General features: G+C 39.4%; 2 protein-coding genes across 2 annotated transcripts in view; one reads left to right on the forward strand and one right to left on the reverse strand.

Annotated features, from left to right (window-relative positions):
• Positions 1–477: 477 nt before the first annotated feature.
• On the forward strand, positions 478–2,061 carry LOC113504849 (activity-regulated cytoskeleton associated protein 2-like). Its single transcript, XM_026887330.1, has one exon. The coding sequence runs from the start codon at positions 997–999 to the stop codon at positions 1,906–1,908; it is 912 nt and encodes a 303-aa protein (XP_026743131.1). The 5' UTR covers positions 478–996; the 3' UTR covers positions 1,909–2,061.
• Positions 2,062–3,342: 1,281 nt separating this feature from the next.
• Positions 3,343–14,170, reverse strand: part of LOC113504852 — a 449,433-nt gene continuing 438,605 nt past the window's right edge. The window contains exons 13-27 of the mRNA XM_026887331.1: positions 13,797–13,990; positions 12,924–13,020; positions 12,513–12,761; positions 11,444–11,721; positions 10,950–11,098; positions 10,477–10,631; positions 9,854–10,054; positions 7,884–8,028; positions 6,025–6,179; positions 5,587–5,769; positions 5,116–5,242; positions 4,902–5,034; positions 4,414–4,529; positions 4,039–4,238; positions 3,343–3,897 (exon numbers count right to left, since the gene is read on the reverse strand). Of these exons, the coding sequence (XP_026743132.1) occupies positions 3,586–3,897; positions 4,039–4,238; positions 4,414–4,529; positions 4,902–5,034; positions 5,116–5,242; positions 5,587–5,769; positions 6,025–6,179; positions 7,884–8,028; positions 9,854–10,054; positions 10,477–10,631; positions 10,950–11,098; positions 11,444–11,721; positions 12,513–12,761; positions 12,924–13,020; positions 13,797–13,990 (2,694 nt within the window). The 3' untranslated portion in view covers positions 3,343–3,585. The remainder of the gene's footprint in view (positions 3,898–4,038; positions 4,239–4,413; positions 4,530–4,901; positions 5,035–5,115; positions 5,243–5,586; positions 5,770–6,024; positions 6,180–7,883; positions 8,029–9,853; positions 10,055–10,476; positions 10,632–10,949; positions 11,099–11,443; positions 11,722–12,512; positions 12,762–12,923; positions 13,021–13,796; positions 13,991–14,170) is intronic.

Below are 14,170 nucleotides of genomic sequence, written 5' to 3' on the forward strand. Positions count from 1 at the left end.
TCCAGCCTCCGTTCTTGCTGGGAAAAGGTTTTTGAGACTCGTCCTAATGTATTGTGAACAGTCGTCATTGTAAACCAATACTGCCTGATGAACCTTGCTGCCGGTAACGGTGACTAATATTTGATAATTTATTTTATTTTCTACCATAATAACTCAGCTAAACTATTGAATAGTACTTCATATTGTATTGGTTATTTAAACATTAATTATTTAAATTATAATTAATTTAAATAATTTATTATATTCAATAACCAATGTAAGGGATTAATGTGATAGTTATAATAAGTCTATTTAAAAAAAAACTATTTTATAATACAGTACCTACAGTTAAAAAAATTTATTGAAAAAAATATATATTTACGTAAATCACCTTTATGTTACAAATAGAAAAAAACACTAACCAGGCATTCCTTTTAAAACCTTCAGCTGCGTGAACTACGTAAAACAATAAAAAGCCATGCTGCATGGAAGTACCTATCTATAGCTACAGTGTGTGATTATTATTTAGGATGTCACCTGGGAAGGGTAAAAATAAAAATTGCTCGAAATGCGTTTTTTGCGAACAAATTTTTTATAAGCCATATCCAAAACAAGTTTAAAGTCATGCTCAAAATGATGCTACATCAGCTTCTGAATAAAATGTGACAGTACAACTAAACGCAAAATTTCACATTTTCGCGGCATGCGTTAGCGCCCGTCACCGTACACCTGTCATTGTTCACGACATGACAGTAGCCATCTTGCCGCCGCACTGGTCGGCCGCGTCAAATTAGGAAGCCTTCGGTGTGTACGGTTGTTATTATACGTATTCTATTATAAATAAATTAAGGTTAGTTAAGTGTGTATCTCTGGTGTTATTATTTATCTCCAAGTATTTGTGACAAAAAGGCGCACACAGTTTTGAGGTTGCTAACAATATCTGCCGGTCTATATAATTCACTTGCTGAGACACTTATCTTAACAGAGGCTCAATATCCAATCCTTAAGGCGAGAAGTATGAATAAAGAAATTACAGAAGCCGAAGCAATGGAATTCTCAAAGGAGCAGTTCAAGTCACTGTTGGAGACGATACAGACACAACGCCGCAGTTCATTTGTCACATGCAAAGTAAGTTACGATGGCACGAGAGATAGAGAAACCGTTGAAACCTTTCTGAGTGTAGCAACTGCTTTCAAGGCCGTGGAAAACATTAGTGATGAGGTAGCCATTATGAGCGTACCGCTGATTTTGAAGGGTGAAGCTGCGATTTGGTGGAGTTATAGCAGAAAGGAAGTCAATACCTGGGCCGAATTCCAAGAAAAATTGCGCTTTAACTTTGCTCCCAGACGACCAGCATATATTATTTATCAGGATATAATGGGCAACAAGCAAGAAGAGAATGAACTCACAGATAAATTTCTTTTAAAAAAGAGGGCTCTTTTTGGACAACTTCCAGAACCATCTCACTCGGAATCACAGCAGTTGGACATGATTTATGGCCTATTAAGATTGAAGATTCGCTGGAGTATTCCTAGAGACTCCATTTCTACCTACGAAGATTTGATGACAGCGGCAAGAAGAGTGGAACAGCTGCTCGAAGAAGAAGAAACTATAGCCGCACTGTCGAATGAAAGACTGCAGGAAAAAAAGAAAAAGAAGAAGTCCAAGAAGGCGCGGTGTGGGCTTTGCAGATTACGTGGTCATTCTGCACAAGTTTGCAGAATGGGAAGACAACAGGGTCCAAACGCCATTGTCCCTGCAGTACAAGAGTCGCCTTTGTCACCGACATCGTCAGCTACGTCAGACGTGGCACCGCCATCCCAGCCCACACTTTCTTGCCAAGATTGTGGAGTGCTAGGAGTGATACGATCGAACTGCCAAAGTTGTCTGATCAAGACCCAGACGCCGCGCAATATCAGATTTTGGTGAAAATCAATACTGAGTCGTGCCAAAAAGATCTATCTAAATTTTTCGTTTCGTGCGTTTATATTATAGGAGTGACGAAAATGTGCATGTATTTTTTCAAACTACTTAAGTAATCCGTAACTAACTGTCCGTTCTAATAAATATTGGTTGATTTCACTTTGGTTTTTAATTGTCACCACACACAAATTAAAGTCAAAAATCAGTAGTAAAAAATTTATTTGTAAATAAAAATATATTGTACCCGATTTAACATAAAATATAATTCGTTTAGAATCTTACTTTACTATTTACACGTTATTTACAATTTCACTATGTAAGTATCGGTAACTTATATATTAATTGTAACAATAACAAAGTTTGGACTCCCTTTTTCTTTAAATCTATGTACAAATTATGTGATGTAAATTACATTAGGGAATTCATTTAGGTAATATTTTACATCATTTTGTAAATTCTTGTGAAAAAAATTGCAAAGTACCTACGCTTTTCTGTTGATTTTCTTGTCAAGGTATTCAGCGGACGATAAAAATGCACGAATCCTTAAAATAGTATGATTTTTACTCCTTTATTGGGTTAACAATAATGACGTTTTCCTGCCTGACCGGGGTGTTGTTAAAATAAAACAAAAACTTCTAAGCGCACATTTAGTATTAAAAAAAACAAGTTATATGATAACTTCAAAGGCGGAAATAATTAAAATTAAACATGTAGAAATGTGATGTTATGTAGGGAGCCCATACACTTTAATCATTTCTAAATACTGTTATACAAAAGTTATTACAAAGGGAATGGTTCTTACGTATACGTTACATTTGTTCAGGACTGTGCAATGAACATCTGTGCAACAGACACACTGTGACAACTGACAATAAAACTTATTTGAGAATGAATTGCAGAAATTCTTAGAAATGTTGTTTGTGACTTACTGAAAAAAAATGTCATTTTAACTTTTTGAGGGGGATTTATATTTGTGTAAGGATTATGCAGTCACCCAAGTAGTTTTAGACGCGACCGAAGTCCTTTATAATGAGCTGACGCAGAAAAACGGTCGCCAAGGCGTCAGCTGTTCTCAATGCCATTTCACTTGGGCGATTTTATCGTCACAACGCTTGTGACGTAATCTAGTGACCTATTGCATCCAGTCTGAAATTCTTGCACAGGTTTTTAATGTTATCACATTTTGCACAGATACATTTCTTGCATATTGCACGATGTACAAAATTACCTACTTATTTAATAAATCGTTACAGTTTTCGTTATTTACTATTTGTTCAGCTGATAATGGTCATCTTTAAATCATATAAATATTTTAAATTATACATTTAATATTTTTAATGATCATAAATATAATTTATTTCCGTAAAGCTTATAACAACATTTATTAAACTGTTTTATGTACGATTTGAATAATTATTTGTTTAAAATTAATATTAATTAAATTATACATTTGCGCCTTACACAATTCATTCATTATAAAATACAACAGTTCATAACCACAAGCGCATAATTATTATCCACATTCATTTCATTCTTTAGTATTAAATTACAAAATAATAATAATAATAATACCTAGTTTATTATTACAATAGATTATATCCAAACAATATGTACATTCGTTTATCTATTTGGCATATTGCACCACTGTTTCCGCGTACTTACAACTAAAGTAATAATTCACTTCTAAGTGGGCGCTTCTTCTATTTGATCTAAACTATTTTTGCTGGATTGAGTCCTGTTGAGTAAAAAATCCAGGTCATTTGAGATTTTGTTGAGCATTTTATCAGTATCTGGGTTATTGTAGGCCTTGTTCCACTCTCTGTTGACTTGTTCTATATCGGACTTCTTCGGTTCGTCCCTGCAGTCGTGGTGGATGGACGGCAGCGAGGTGCTGGACGTGAACTGAGACTTGCTCTTCTTGAGACAACTCTTAATGGGGGGAGACGGGATCTTGGACACGTCTGGGTTTGACTGCACGCAGATTGTGCAGCTTTCCTGCGGACGATCATAAGTCATTTGTATTATTTAGCTGTTGAATCGGTTAAATATTATATATAAGAAGCTCAAGGAGGTTGTTAGTAAGTGGGAGTCGGAGTTAGTATTGTCGGGTGAGTAAGGTAAGGTATTACAAGCTACCTTGGCGGTATCGAACCTCCTATGCGTGTAGGGCTCGAAGTCCATGGCGCAGCTGAGCAGCGGCGCAGGCGCGGAGGGCGCTAGCGGGGGCGCGGGGGGCGCCAGCGGGGACGCGGGGGGCGCGCCGTGAGCCTGCAGCACGCCCAGCTCCAGGCACACTCGCGCCATGTACTCGCCCTCTCCGGGGCCTCTACTGCCACCTGAAAAGACAGCACAAAAAAGATTTCTCAATAAGGTTTAGAAAAAAAAAACCTGCAGCATAGAGTTAAATATAAACAAAAAAATAATAAGATTCAATGTCGATTTCAATTTACCAGTTATGCTTACTAAGCAAGTTGGAATAAACTCTTGTGAATAGGAAATCCCAGTGCATACCTGTGGGTATAAGATCGCAGACGGCGTGTGTATCGTATCGATGCGGTGAGAGCAGCGCATCCTTGTACTCCACGCAGCGGACGATGTCCGCGCGGCAGTCGGGGTTCGATTGCCTCCTGAGGAAAAAGTATAAAGTGAGACGAAATATTAGCAAGGAGCTCCAGGCTAAAGTACAACTGCACAAGTTGATCGAGGACAGGTTACGGTGACCATTTATGTCATAACGAGTTTTTCCTTGTTTCAGAAGGCACGTTAAATTGTGTTTGGCGGTTGTTAAACATTTACACATGTCATGTTTGACAGTCGTGACTCGTGGTTAGAAGCGAGAAAGTCTCACAAACAGTCTGACTAAGGTATATCATGATACCAGGTAACTGGGTTGAGGAAGTCAGGCAGGCAGTCGCTCCTTGTGGAATACTGAGACTTAGCTGTAAGTTTTGTCTGACAGTGTTCATAGGCTTTAGTTGCGGACTGTTCGTGATGATTACCTATGCATCGTAGCTGGGCTCTCAAGTGACGGAGCTCTCCAGTACGAAGACGCTGGGGATGTGGGCGATGAAGAGGCTTCTAGGACACCTACTCCACCGCGGCTTTCCACCTCACCGCCTTGTTTTATATACACTGGAAGAGATTTGAGAAATGTTAAATAAAAGCGAAGCATAAGGATCAGGTTGAACTTGTGGAGTTAATTGATGGACTTACAACTGAGTGAGGTGTCTCCTGCTGGGGAATCCTGCCATTCTCTGTTGGAGGACAGTGTGAGCAGTCGGCGCGCAGCCTGCAGGCACTCCTCGTCTCGGATCACGTAGCATATGAGCATCGCTAAGCCCTGGGGAGGAAAAAAAAGAGTAATTTTGGAACTTTGCTTTGACTAGATGGGGGACAAGAAAAAACGCTTGAAAATCTCCTCTTGTCGGTTTTAAGCCCTATGTATAGGTAAAAATGTAACATTGATACTCAGGAGTCGACCAAAGAACTAAAATATTGAATAACCGAGATGGTTAACACTCTTTGGGGGTAGTCTTTATTCAGCAGAGGACGGCAATAGGTAAAAAAGACTAAAGGTACGTGCGATTAAAAATAAAAAGACTATAGACTGAAGACGAAATGCGGTCCGTCTCTCTTGAGTCTATAAGGGCATTGAGCGGCAGCAGCGCCAGCAGTAGTACATACGTTAGCCAGCGCGGCGAGCGCGAGCGCGGCGGCGTGCGCGGCGGTGCGCTCGCCGGGCTGCGCGTAGGCGAGGCCGGCCGCCTGCGCCGCGCTGCCCGTCAGCAGCAGCGCCAGCGTGTGCCGCACCACGCGCCCGCGGGACTCCACGTACGAGCGCCGGTCCGGCGGCAGCTTGTGTGTCACCTGTGCAAGTAACATCAGGATCGTCAAATTAAGTGAACATTTTTGAGGCTCTCAAATCACTAAACGATTTTTCAGTTAGTTTGCCTTCGCCACAACCATTCAAACTGCGCCCAGATCACCAGAAATTAGAAAATGCGGTTGCAGATGCTAGTAATACGCCACACGTCGGGCAAACTCGCTTTGTAAAATGAGAATTATAAGACTGTACAGTTTTTTCTGTTCGTACACATGATGATCATGATATAGTCCACTTACAGCTCGTAACGTCCTGGCGGCACACAGCGCCAACGCGAGTGCGAGTGCGGACAGCAGCGCCGCGCCCGCGCCGCACACGATGGCGGCGGGCGCGCCCAGCTGCAGCGGCGCCCCGCCCCAGATGCGAGCCGTCAGCCAGGACAGCGTGCATACACCTGGGGAAAGAAACAAGGGGTTTTAAGTACACATGGATATTGCTGCTTTTGGAATCATCCAAAAATAAAAATACAGTATAATGGGGAATATGCACGTGACTTAAATATGGACAAAATATTTTTTTTTGTAATATTTATTGCTACTGAAAACACACTATACAATTATTTTTAGAATTTATTTTAATTTAATAATGAAATTTAATCATCAAAAAGTGGCTGTTTTGAAATTACCGCGCAAATTTTCGAAACGCAACACTATTGGTGGAACAAAACGTGACGTCAGTTTTACACGAGACGTCTGCTGTCAACAAGCTACATATTTGTATGGTTTCTTTTTGGAGGAATAATTGTTATTGTATTGTGTCGCTGTTTTTTTATCTTAAGTTAATAGTTTTATGTGTTCAAAATATTAATTAATTGTGAAGAAGGACTTAGAGAATGACTGAAACCGGTTTCGTAAAAGCGCAGTCGGATAATCTTCCGAAAATCGACGTGTTTATGATGGCCACGTATTTCGCTTCAAATCCAGATGTTTTTATTCATGAATAATACTTATAAATACATAAAGATAAATTTAGAATATCGAATAAGAATTTTTAATAATATCTTTACAACTTTTTGTAAACTAGGTTATGTTTTGTAGAGGTTTGTAAACAAAACAAGTAGGTAGGTAAAAGTAAGAATGATTTGTATATGTATTTTACTTTTTTGATATCCTTACTTACATTGAAATGATCTTCACAACAGTATAAACAGCTCAAACACGATACATTGTCTCTTCTCATCGCCTTGCACCACTTTTTCCTTAGATTTTCACCTTTCGGCATAAGGAAATACACTTTGTCAGGTGCAGTGTTGATGTTATTTGGACACATAGGAACGACACAATATTTATAATATGGTTTTTTGTGCTTTTCCATGGTAATTAAGTCGATATTCACTCACTTTATTTATTTTTTGGTAATTTTGTAAACCAATCACTTTGCTGTTGACATCGAACTCGTGTAATGGTGACGTCACGAGCAAGCGCGCCAAAATGGCCGCGTTTAAATTGATCGCGATTTTAATATTTAATTTTTTGCATAATAGTTTATATTTTGGACGTGATATTTGTATGTTTGGTAATGTAATAACTAGTAGAAATATATAAAAAATAAAAAATAAATCATGCATATTCCCCATTATGGAATCAGTTTGAAGGTTTCAAATTTAAAGCATGTCATACTTTAAGTAAAAAAAAAAAATATGCTACATACTACACTTATACATTCAGTTAATATCCTGTCGAAAAACATCAGCAATCCTAACTACTTACTTGTCAGTTTCAGATTGCCTTACAAAGTTTTACTTTACCGATTATCAGTCGTGTCTTAGAAAGTATATATAACTTTGAAAAAGTCACTATTGGTACTTTAAATGCGTTGATATCTAGCCCAAAAAGAGAGGCCTAAGCCGTCGTACACCTATACTCTCAATTCTGCGGGTCAACTTTACTGCAGCGCTTGCGACCGAGTGTTTAGATCCAAACTCGGTCTAGCCAGTCACATCAGGGCTCACGCTAGGAGGTGAATTGCCAATGGTCGCCGTTATCGAAAACGATAACGAGGACTATATATATATATCTAACCTGCACCTCATGCAAACATATTCATGCAAGGCGACCACGACCTTGTCACCAAGCTGTAGTAGTTGAATTGATGTTACCTGCGAGTAGTCCCACGGAGGGTGCGCGCTGCGCCCGGCCGGCCAGCTCGGCGTGCAGCAGCAGCGGCTGCGCGCACAGCGCCGCGCAGCCCGCGCACCAGCACGCCGCGCACACCCAGCCCAGCGTGCCCGGGCATGCCTCCTCCTGGGGAACGGTGTAGGACGATTGTTAAATGCCGTTATAAGGTTTAATCTGAGGGCACGGCAGTGCCCCTGCCAAGTCTCGAGCAAAACGGGCACGGCCGTACCATCTTTTCTCGAAGCGATTCGCGGCTGTTTCGCCCCCCCTGTATCTTCGACGTGGACAAAGCTAGGAGTTTAGCTTTTCGGGGAATAATAGTAGGCATTAGAACAAGCTTAAGTTCGAAATTACATGCCAATTGAATTAATGGTTTAGGAGTTACGGTCGATCAAAGTTACACCATTTTGTCACTCACTGACTCACTGACAGATCATCAAAAATCTAAGGTACTTCTAGCAGACTTAGAAACTTCAAATTTTGCACCAAGATAGGTCCTTAGCCACATATAAAGGAAAAATTATAAAAACATTAAAAAATAATATGCCATAGAAAACAATTTTATATTTGCGGTTTGGCAAGAACATTATGTATGGATTTTGACTGCATTGTTAACTTTGTTCGTTGTTTAAGTACCTATTCAATTGGATGAATACATACATAGAATAGAAAAGAATAATATAAATGTAATACACAGACTATCATTAATACAAATTAATACATAAAATTCATAATTCATTAAATTAATAAAGCTAAAACTCCATTGTATTGCGATAAATATTGTATGCGCGCTCGATAGATGGCGTTGTACGTGTCTGAATCGCGCTATGGTTTCGTTACAAAGCGCAGTCTAAGTAGTACTTCAGAATAATTCGATAATTTTCATTTGATAGCGCCACCTGTCTATGAAAAACCATTTCGAAACTAAAAAATATTGTAGTGATAATTGATATTCGGAGAACTTTACGTGTTATTTAGTTTAGTTTAGCTATAGTTTGTAAGTTAGTAGATATATATATGCATATATATATATAAGTTTAAGCTTGTTTATATTAGAAGTAACGAAGTCTCAGAGAAGAAACAAAAGAGATAGAGATAGAGAATGGGTTCTAAGCAAAGCAGTAGCTGAAGTCCTAGAAATTATGACACCTAAAAAAAATGAAAGAAATACACTTACAAAAAATAAATGAGATCCCACCAAAAACATTAAATGTAAAAAAATGCCAAGTCTCTCGATGCAGTCTTTCCATCGTAAAAAGTTTTGAGATCTCATAGAAGCCAAGTCCTATTCAAAATATTTTGTAGTTATAAATCAACATTTAGTAATTGTATCAATAGTTTTCTTTATATTATAATTATAGTGACTTGGCAATGAGCACAAATGAAAAGCTGCTTGATGCCTGGAATTATGTGCAAATGTTACTGACGAGAACAGTGATCAGATTATTTGTTATGTGTGAATCATGATGGTCACTACCGACTACATGCTCCAATACAATAATTAAGAATACCTTACGGGCCATCGCTTTATGAAAGTAAATGAATCGAGAGTACACTAAGACTGACTGCCGTTGCCGAAATTCGGTTGGGACGACACGGATAAACCAAAAGAAAATTAATTTTGTGATATTAATGTTTACGCATGCGGTGTGTGTAACTTTCAACTCCTACAAATATGCCGTTTTATTTGTTTCTTCTTGTGCTCATTGCCAAGTCACTATAATTATAATATAAAGAAAACTATTGATACAATTACTAAATGTTGATTTATAACTACAAAATATTTTGAATAGGACTTGGCTTCTATGAGATCTCAAAACTTTTTACGATGGAAAGACTGCATCGAGAGACTTGGCATTTTTTTACATTTAATGTTTTTGGTGGGATAAATTTTGCTAGCTACTTTTTATTTAAAAAAAATCTGACTATTATGTTATAAGTGCTATCTTACCTGTCTCGTATCACATTCTAGCAGTGCCAACATAGCTGCTGAGTGAGTGCCAGCGGTGGCAGCCTTCAGCAGGACTGGCAGCTTCGCCTTCCTGCCAGGTGCCAGACCCAGCAGCTGCAGCACTGCCGCTGCCATACACATGGCACCGCCGAGGCTCACTGTGATTTTCACTATCCCTCGAAGGTCTTTTTCTGCGTCTGTCTGTTAAGGTAAATAAAAAATAACATACTTTTGAATGGAGGTCTATGAAGACGAATTTTCATAATTTTAAGTAAACTATGGCCTAAATCTGATTCTATAATATGATCCGAATTACTTCTGAAGGCACCTTTTTTATTAAAGCACATTTATTATAAACAGAAGATAAATCCTAAAATGTGTGGATCACAAATAATTACAAGCAGCTACAACTGTAAGCCGTAGCAACGCACAAGAAAAGTTAAGTTGCATTAAGTTTTGGACCCCAACTTACTCCAGCCTTGTTAGACACTACCAAAAATTGGTATGATGTGTTTTAAAGACACGAGAAGTACAAAGAAAACATACCTACTTGAATCCTTATTTCAATTAAATTAGAAAAAACATTTCTCACAGTTTTCAACCCTCAATACAAGTTTACTCACGAGGGTAGACCTGGCGATGGTGAAGAGCGCGTAGGTGCCGAGTCCCCGACAACGGCAGGCGGCCAGCGCGGGCTCGGGCACGCGCACCTCACACGCCTTCGTGCTCCATACGCGCGGCTCCCACGCCGTGCGCAGCCCGCATGCCAGCTTCGACGCTGAAGGAATATGCAAAAATAATTATTTTTCTATCTACACTTCAGGAGCTGACTGAGTTTTCAAAGTTGTAAACTCCTGAGAAACAAAGTTGAAAATAAAATATAGGTTCCAATTCATACAGAAAAGAAAAAAAGCTTCAAGATGAATTTAGGGCGTTCAGTTACATTTAACAGGACCCTTCATTTGTCGTCGTGCTCAGGTGGCACATAAAATTTACTCAACATACTATATTATTTTTAAAGTGACTCTGAACCTACCATTTTATATTGTGGCATAAACACCAACCATAATACATTACATAACTTTAAATATCTTACCAACAGCACTATAGTTCTTGGAATGCGCAAACAGCAAAGTTACAGTGTGATGTAGAGATCCATCGACTCCTGCACCGGTGGCCGCGACCTGCACCTGCTGCGAGGACACAACGTACTCCATCTCGCGGCCGGACCTGGAAGAGTTGCCGCTACAACCACCGGGACGGACGGATAGATAAGTAAATAAACCAAACAAAACATAACGGAGAAGGAAAAAGAACAATTACTGGGAGAAATTCATAGAAGATTAGACAAATATACATAAAATTTTTGGAGGAAAGTAGTGTTCTTAAAATCTGCCTATTATGAGCCGTTTTAACTCGTGGTCGACCAGCCTGTGGCAATTAATAAAACGCAAAATTGTTCAATGTTACATTTTTGAAGTTTCACCTATTTTGACCATGGATTATCCATGTCAGTATAAAGAAGGTAGAAAAATAAATCACAACAAATGAAAACTCTTCAAGTATCAAAATAATCTGACAAATCCTCACTTGAACTCGATAGATCTTCTCAGAGACGGCAGCCTGGCTCCGAGGTTGTGGTACAAAACAGTCACGACGGACGCGTTCCCAGTTCTGGCCAACAGTTCCACGCCTGCTGACGTCAGGACCCACTCCTCAGCCCCCACTGGGGTCGGCTGCAAGTCGAAGTGGGCAGCGTTGTCCTCGCGAACCGACTTCGTCTTGACGGTGAACTCGTGGTACCTTTTGTCGAAGCTGCTTCTTAGCCCAGCTGTGTCTGATACCGCGTTTTGGAGATCGTAAATTTTCTGGAAGGGCAAAAGTTTTTTTGTACTGCAAATAATACTTGGATGTTTATAAATATAGGGTGGAGGAAACTTTCTTATGCGATTTTATACTTAAAGTATTATAAGTTTATAATGTCATACAAAACTTAATAATTGTTTTAGTTATAGTTCCACAATATACACCCATACCTGTAAACATATGCCAGCACATTTTTATTGCGAATTTCAGAGTGATTAATATAAAAAAAATCAGCGAATATTTAGAAATAAAGAAAAGAGTTTGCTCATAAAGTTCATATTCAATGTTATGTAGTGAAAATAATACCATTGCTCGACTAGTGCTGATAACATAACCATATCATTCACTTCACTAAAACCAAACCTCTTGACATCCTAGTATTATGAAGTCGTTGTTGTAATAATCAAGTCGTAACATCACATTTTATCGCGACCTAAACATAAAAATATAATTTTGTTGCCGCATTTAACCCTGAGTGCGGAGCCAAATTACTAAGGTTAATGGGAGCGAGTATATTTTTATGGCCCTAACAAATATGCTGGAATTTGTAGACGATTAATTCCTCCTGGAGAGGGATGCTTGGTACCTGTGGCACTTGATAATTTAAGTACTGGACTGGTTTCATAAAACACGTTAATATCTTGTTTATTACCCCGCTAGACTAGTGTTTTAAACTTTACTTTAATTAAATCAATCAAACATCGGTTAAACCAAAAAAATCTTGTCCATACATTGACATTCAAGGGCATGTAATCACAACTCTATAAATCTACTTTAGAAAAAGCTTACTTACCTCCTCATCCAAAAACGCATCAGGATGCTTCAGGAGATTATCGTAGATATTCAACAGATGTTCAGCGCTGTGGTATCTGTCAGCAGGCTGAGCAGCTGAAGACATGAGGTACTGCAGCATCTGTCGCGAGTGGCGGAGAGGAGGCTCGCCCTCCCCGGGGTGGGTGGGGAGCGAGCGGAGCACCGCACCGTATTGCCGGGACACGTCGGAGACGTTGCCCCAGGAGTACCCGTACGATATGCGAATGAACTGGTGAAGAATATACCCTCAAATAAAGTTTTCAATTTAAGAGGTCATTAATCATTCATTGGTCTAGCCTTTTCCCAACTCTGTTGGGGTCGGCTTCCAGTCTAACTGGATTCAGCTAGGTATCAGTGTTTTACAAGGAGCGACTGCCTATCAGTTGCCTACCTGTTCGTAAATATTTTTGAGTGATTCTGCCACGCAGCCGGAGAAATCTGGTAACATCCACTTGACACCGTGCTGTCCAGTCTTTGGTTCACAAAACCTGAAATATTCAGGTTTTACTAAAGAAGAAAATTTTAATTGCAAAGGCAGTTGTATACTGACTTTACTGGTAAGTTTAAAGATGCCCTAAAGTTGATATAAAAGCGGTAAAAAGATCACCACACTACATTACGTTCGGAAAACACAAATGCGTTAATGTTTGACTTACAATTCAACTGGGGATCAATGAGATAAATCTTCAAAAGTCACATATTATCGCACAACTTAGTGAAACGATATGTATGCACAACGCTACGCGAGTTCAACAAGTTTGAACTTTCAACTGCGACTTCTTGACTTCTCCACACGAGTGAACTCCGCGGAAAGATTAAAGCTAGTCACATCGTTTGGGACTTGTAAAATGTTCCTAACTCATTGGCATCGGAATAAAATGGAATATAATATAAATTGTTTCTCCGTAAAAGTGAGTTTTAAAAATTTTATCGGATTAAAAAAATAGTCGAGTTTGGAGTTCATAAGCAGCCGGTGATTATGAATTTAGTAAGGACGTTCTTTTTAATTATTTGATCTTCGCACGATACAATGTGAACTTTACATGATACAGTATGGCAAACCTTAAACACAAGCTGTACAACGCCTGTAAACTGTTACCAACAAATACCACAAAGATACTTAAGCTCAATGTGTCCTAATTAAAAGCAGCTCATTATGGACCCTGTGGGGGCCTGCAAGAGTAAGGGAGAGAAGACATATGCTACATTTTTATGTAATACGACATATTCCACTTATATTCTACGTGCCTGGACGTGCTTTTACCTGGTAGTTTCCCCACTGTGTCCGGGCGGGCAGGTGGCGGAGGCATGCGCCCCGGGAGCGGTCTTGGGCCAGCGCAGGCCGTGCGATGCCTCGCTCTGGCAGGCCTCGTCGTTCGCGCCAAGAGCCCACATCGTCACTCCCTTGGCATTGGTACCGGCCACCGACGAAACTTGGCACCGGAACTCGTTAGATTTCTACCATAAAGGGAACAAAAACATGATATCTTTATTTTTGTGAGTAATAAACTCAAACCTCGAAATGAAAGAAATCCCAAAACTATTGGAGTTCTGCATATGTAGATAACATTCGATATAATTTTAATTCTACAACCTTCAAATAGACTTGCTTGTTTTCGTTACTTTTTTAAAAGAATC

The sequence above is a fragment of the Trichoplusia ni genome, chromosome 23 (genome assembly GCF_003590095.1).
Source record: "Trichoplusia ni isolate ovarian cell line Hi5 chromosome 23, tn1, whole genome shotgun sequence".
In the NCBI taxonomy this organism is placed as follows: Eukaryota; Metazoa; Arthropoda; class Insecta; order Lepidoptera; family Noctuidae; genus Trichoplusia; species Trichoplusia ni.

Excerpts from the sequence above, each read along its gene's own strand:
- LOC113504849 (XM_026887330.1), top strand. The coding sequence starts at position 997 with ATGAATAAAGAAATTACAGAAGCCGAAGCAATGGAATTCTCAAAGGAG.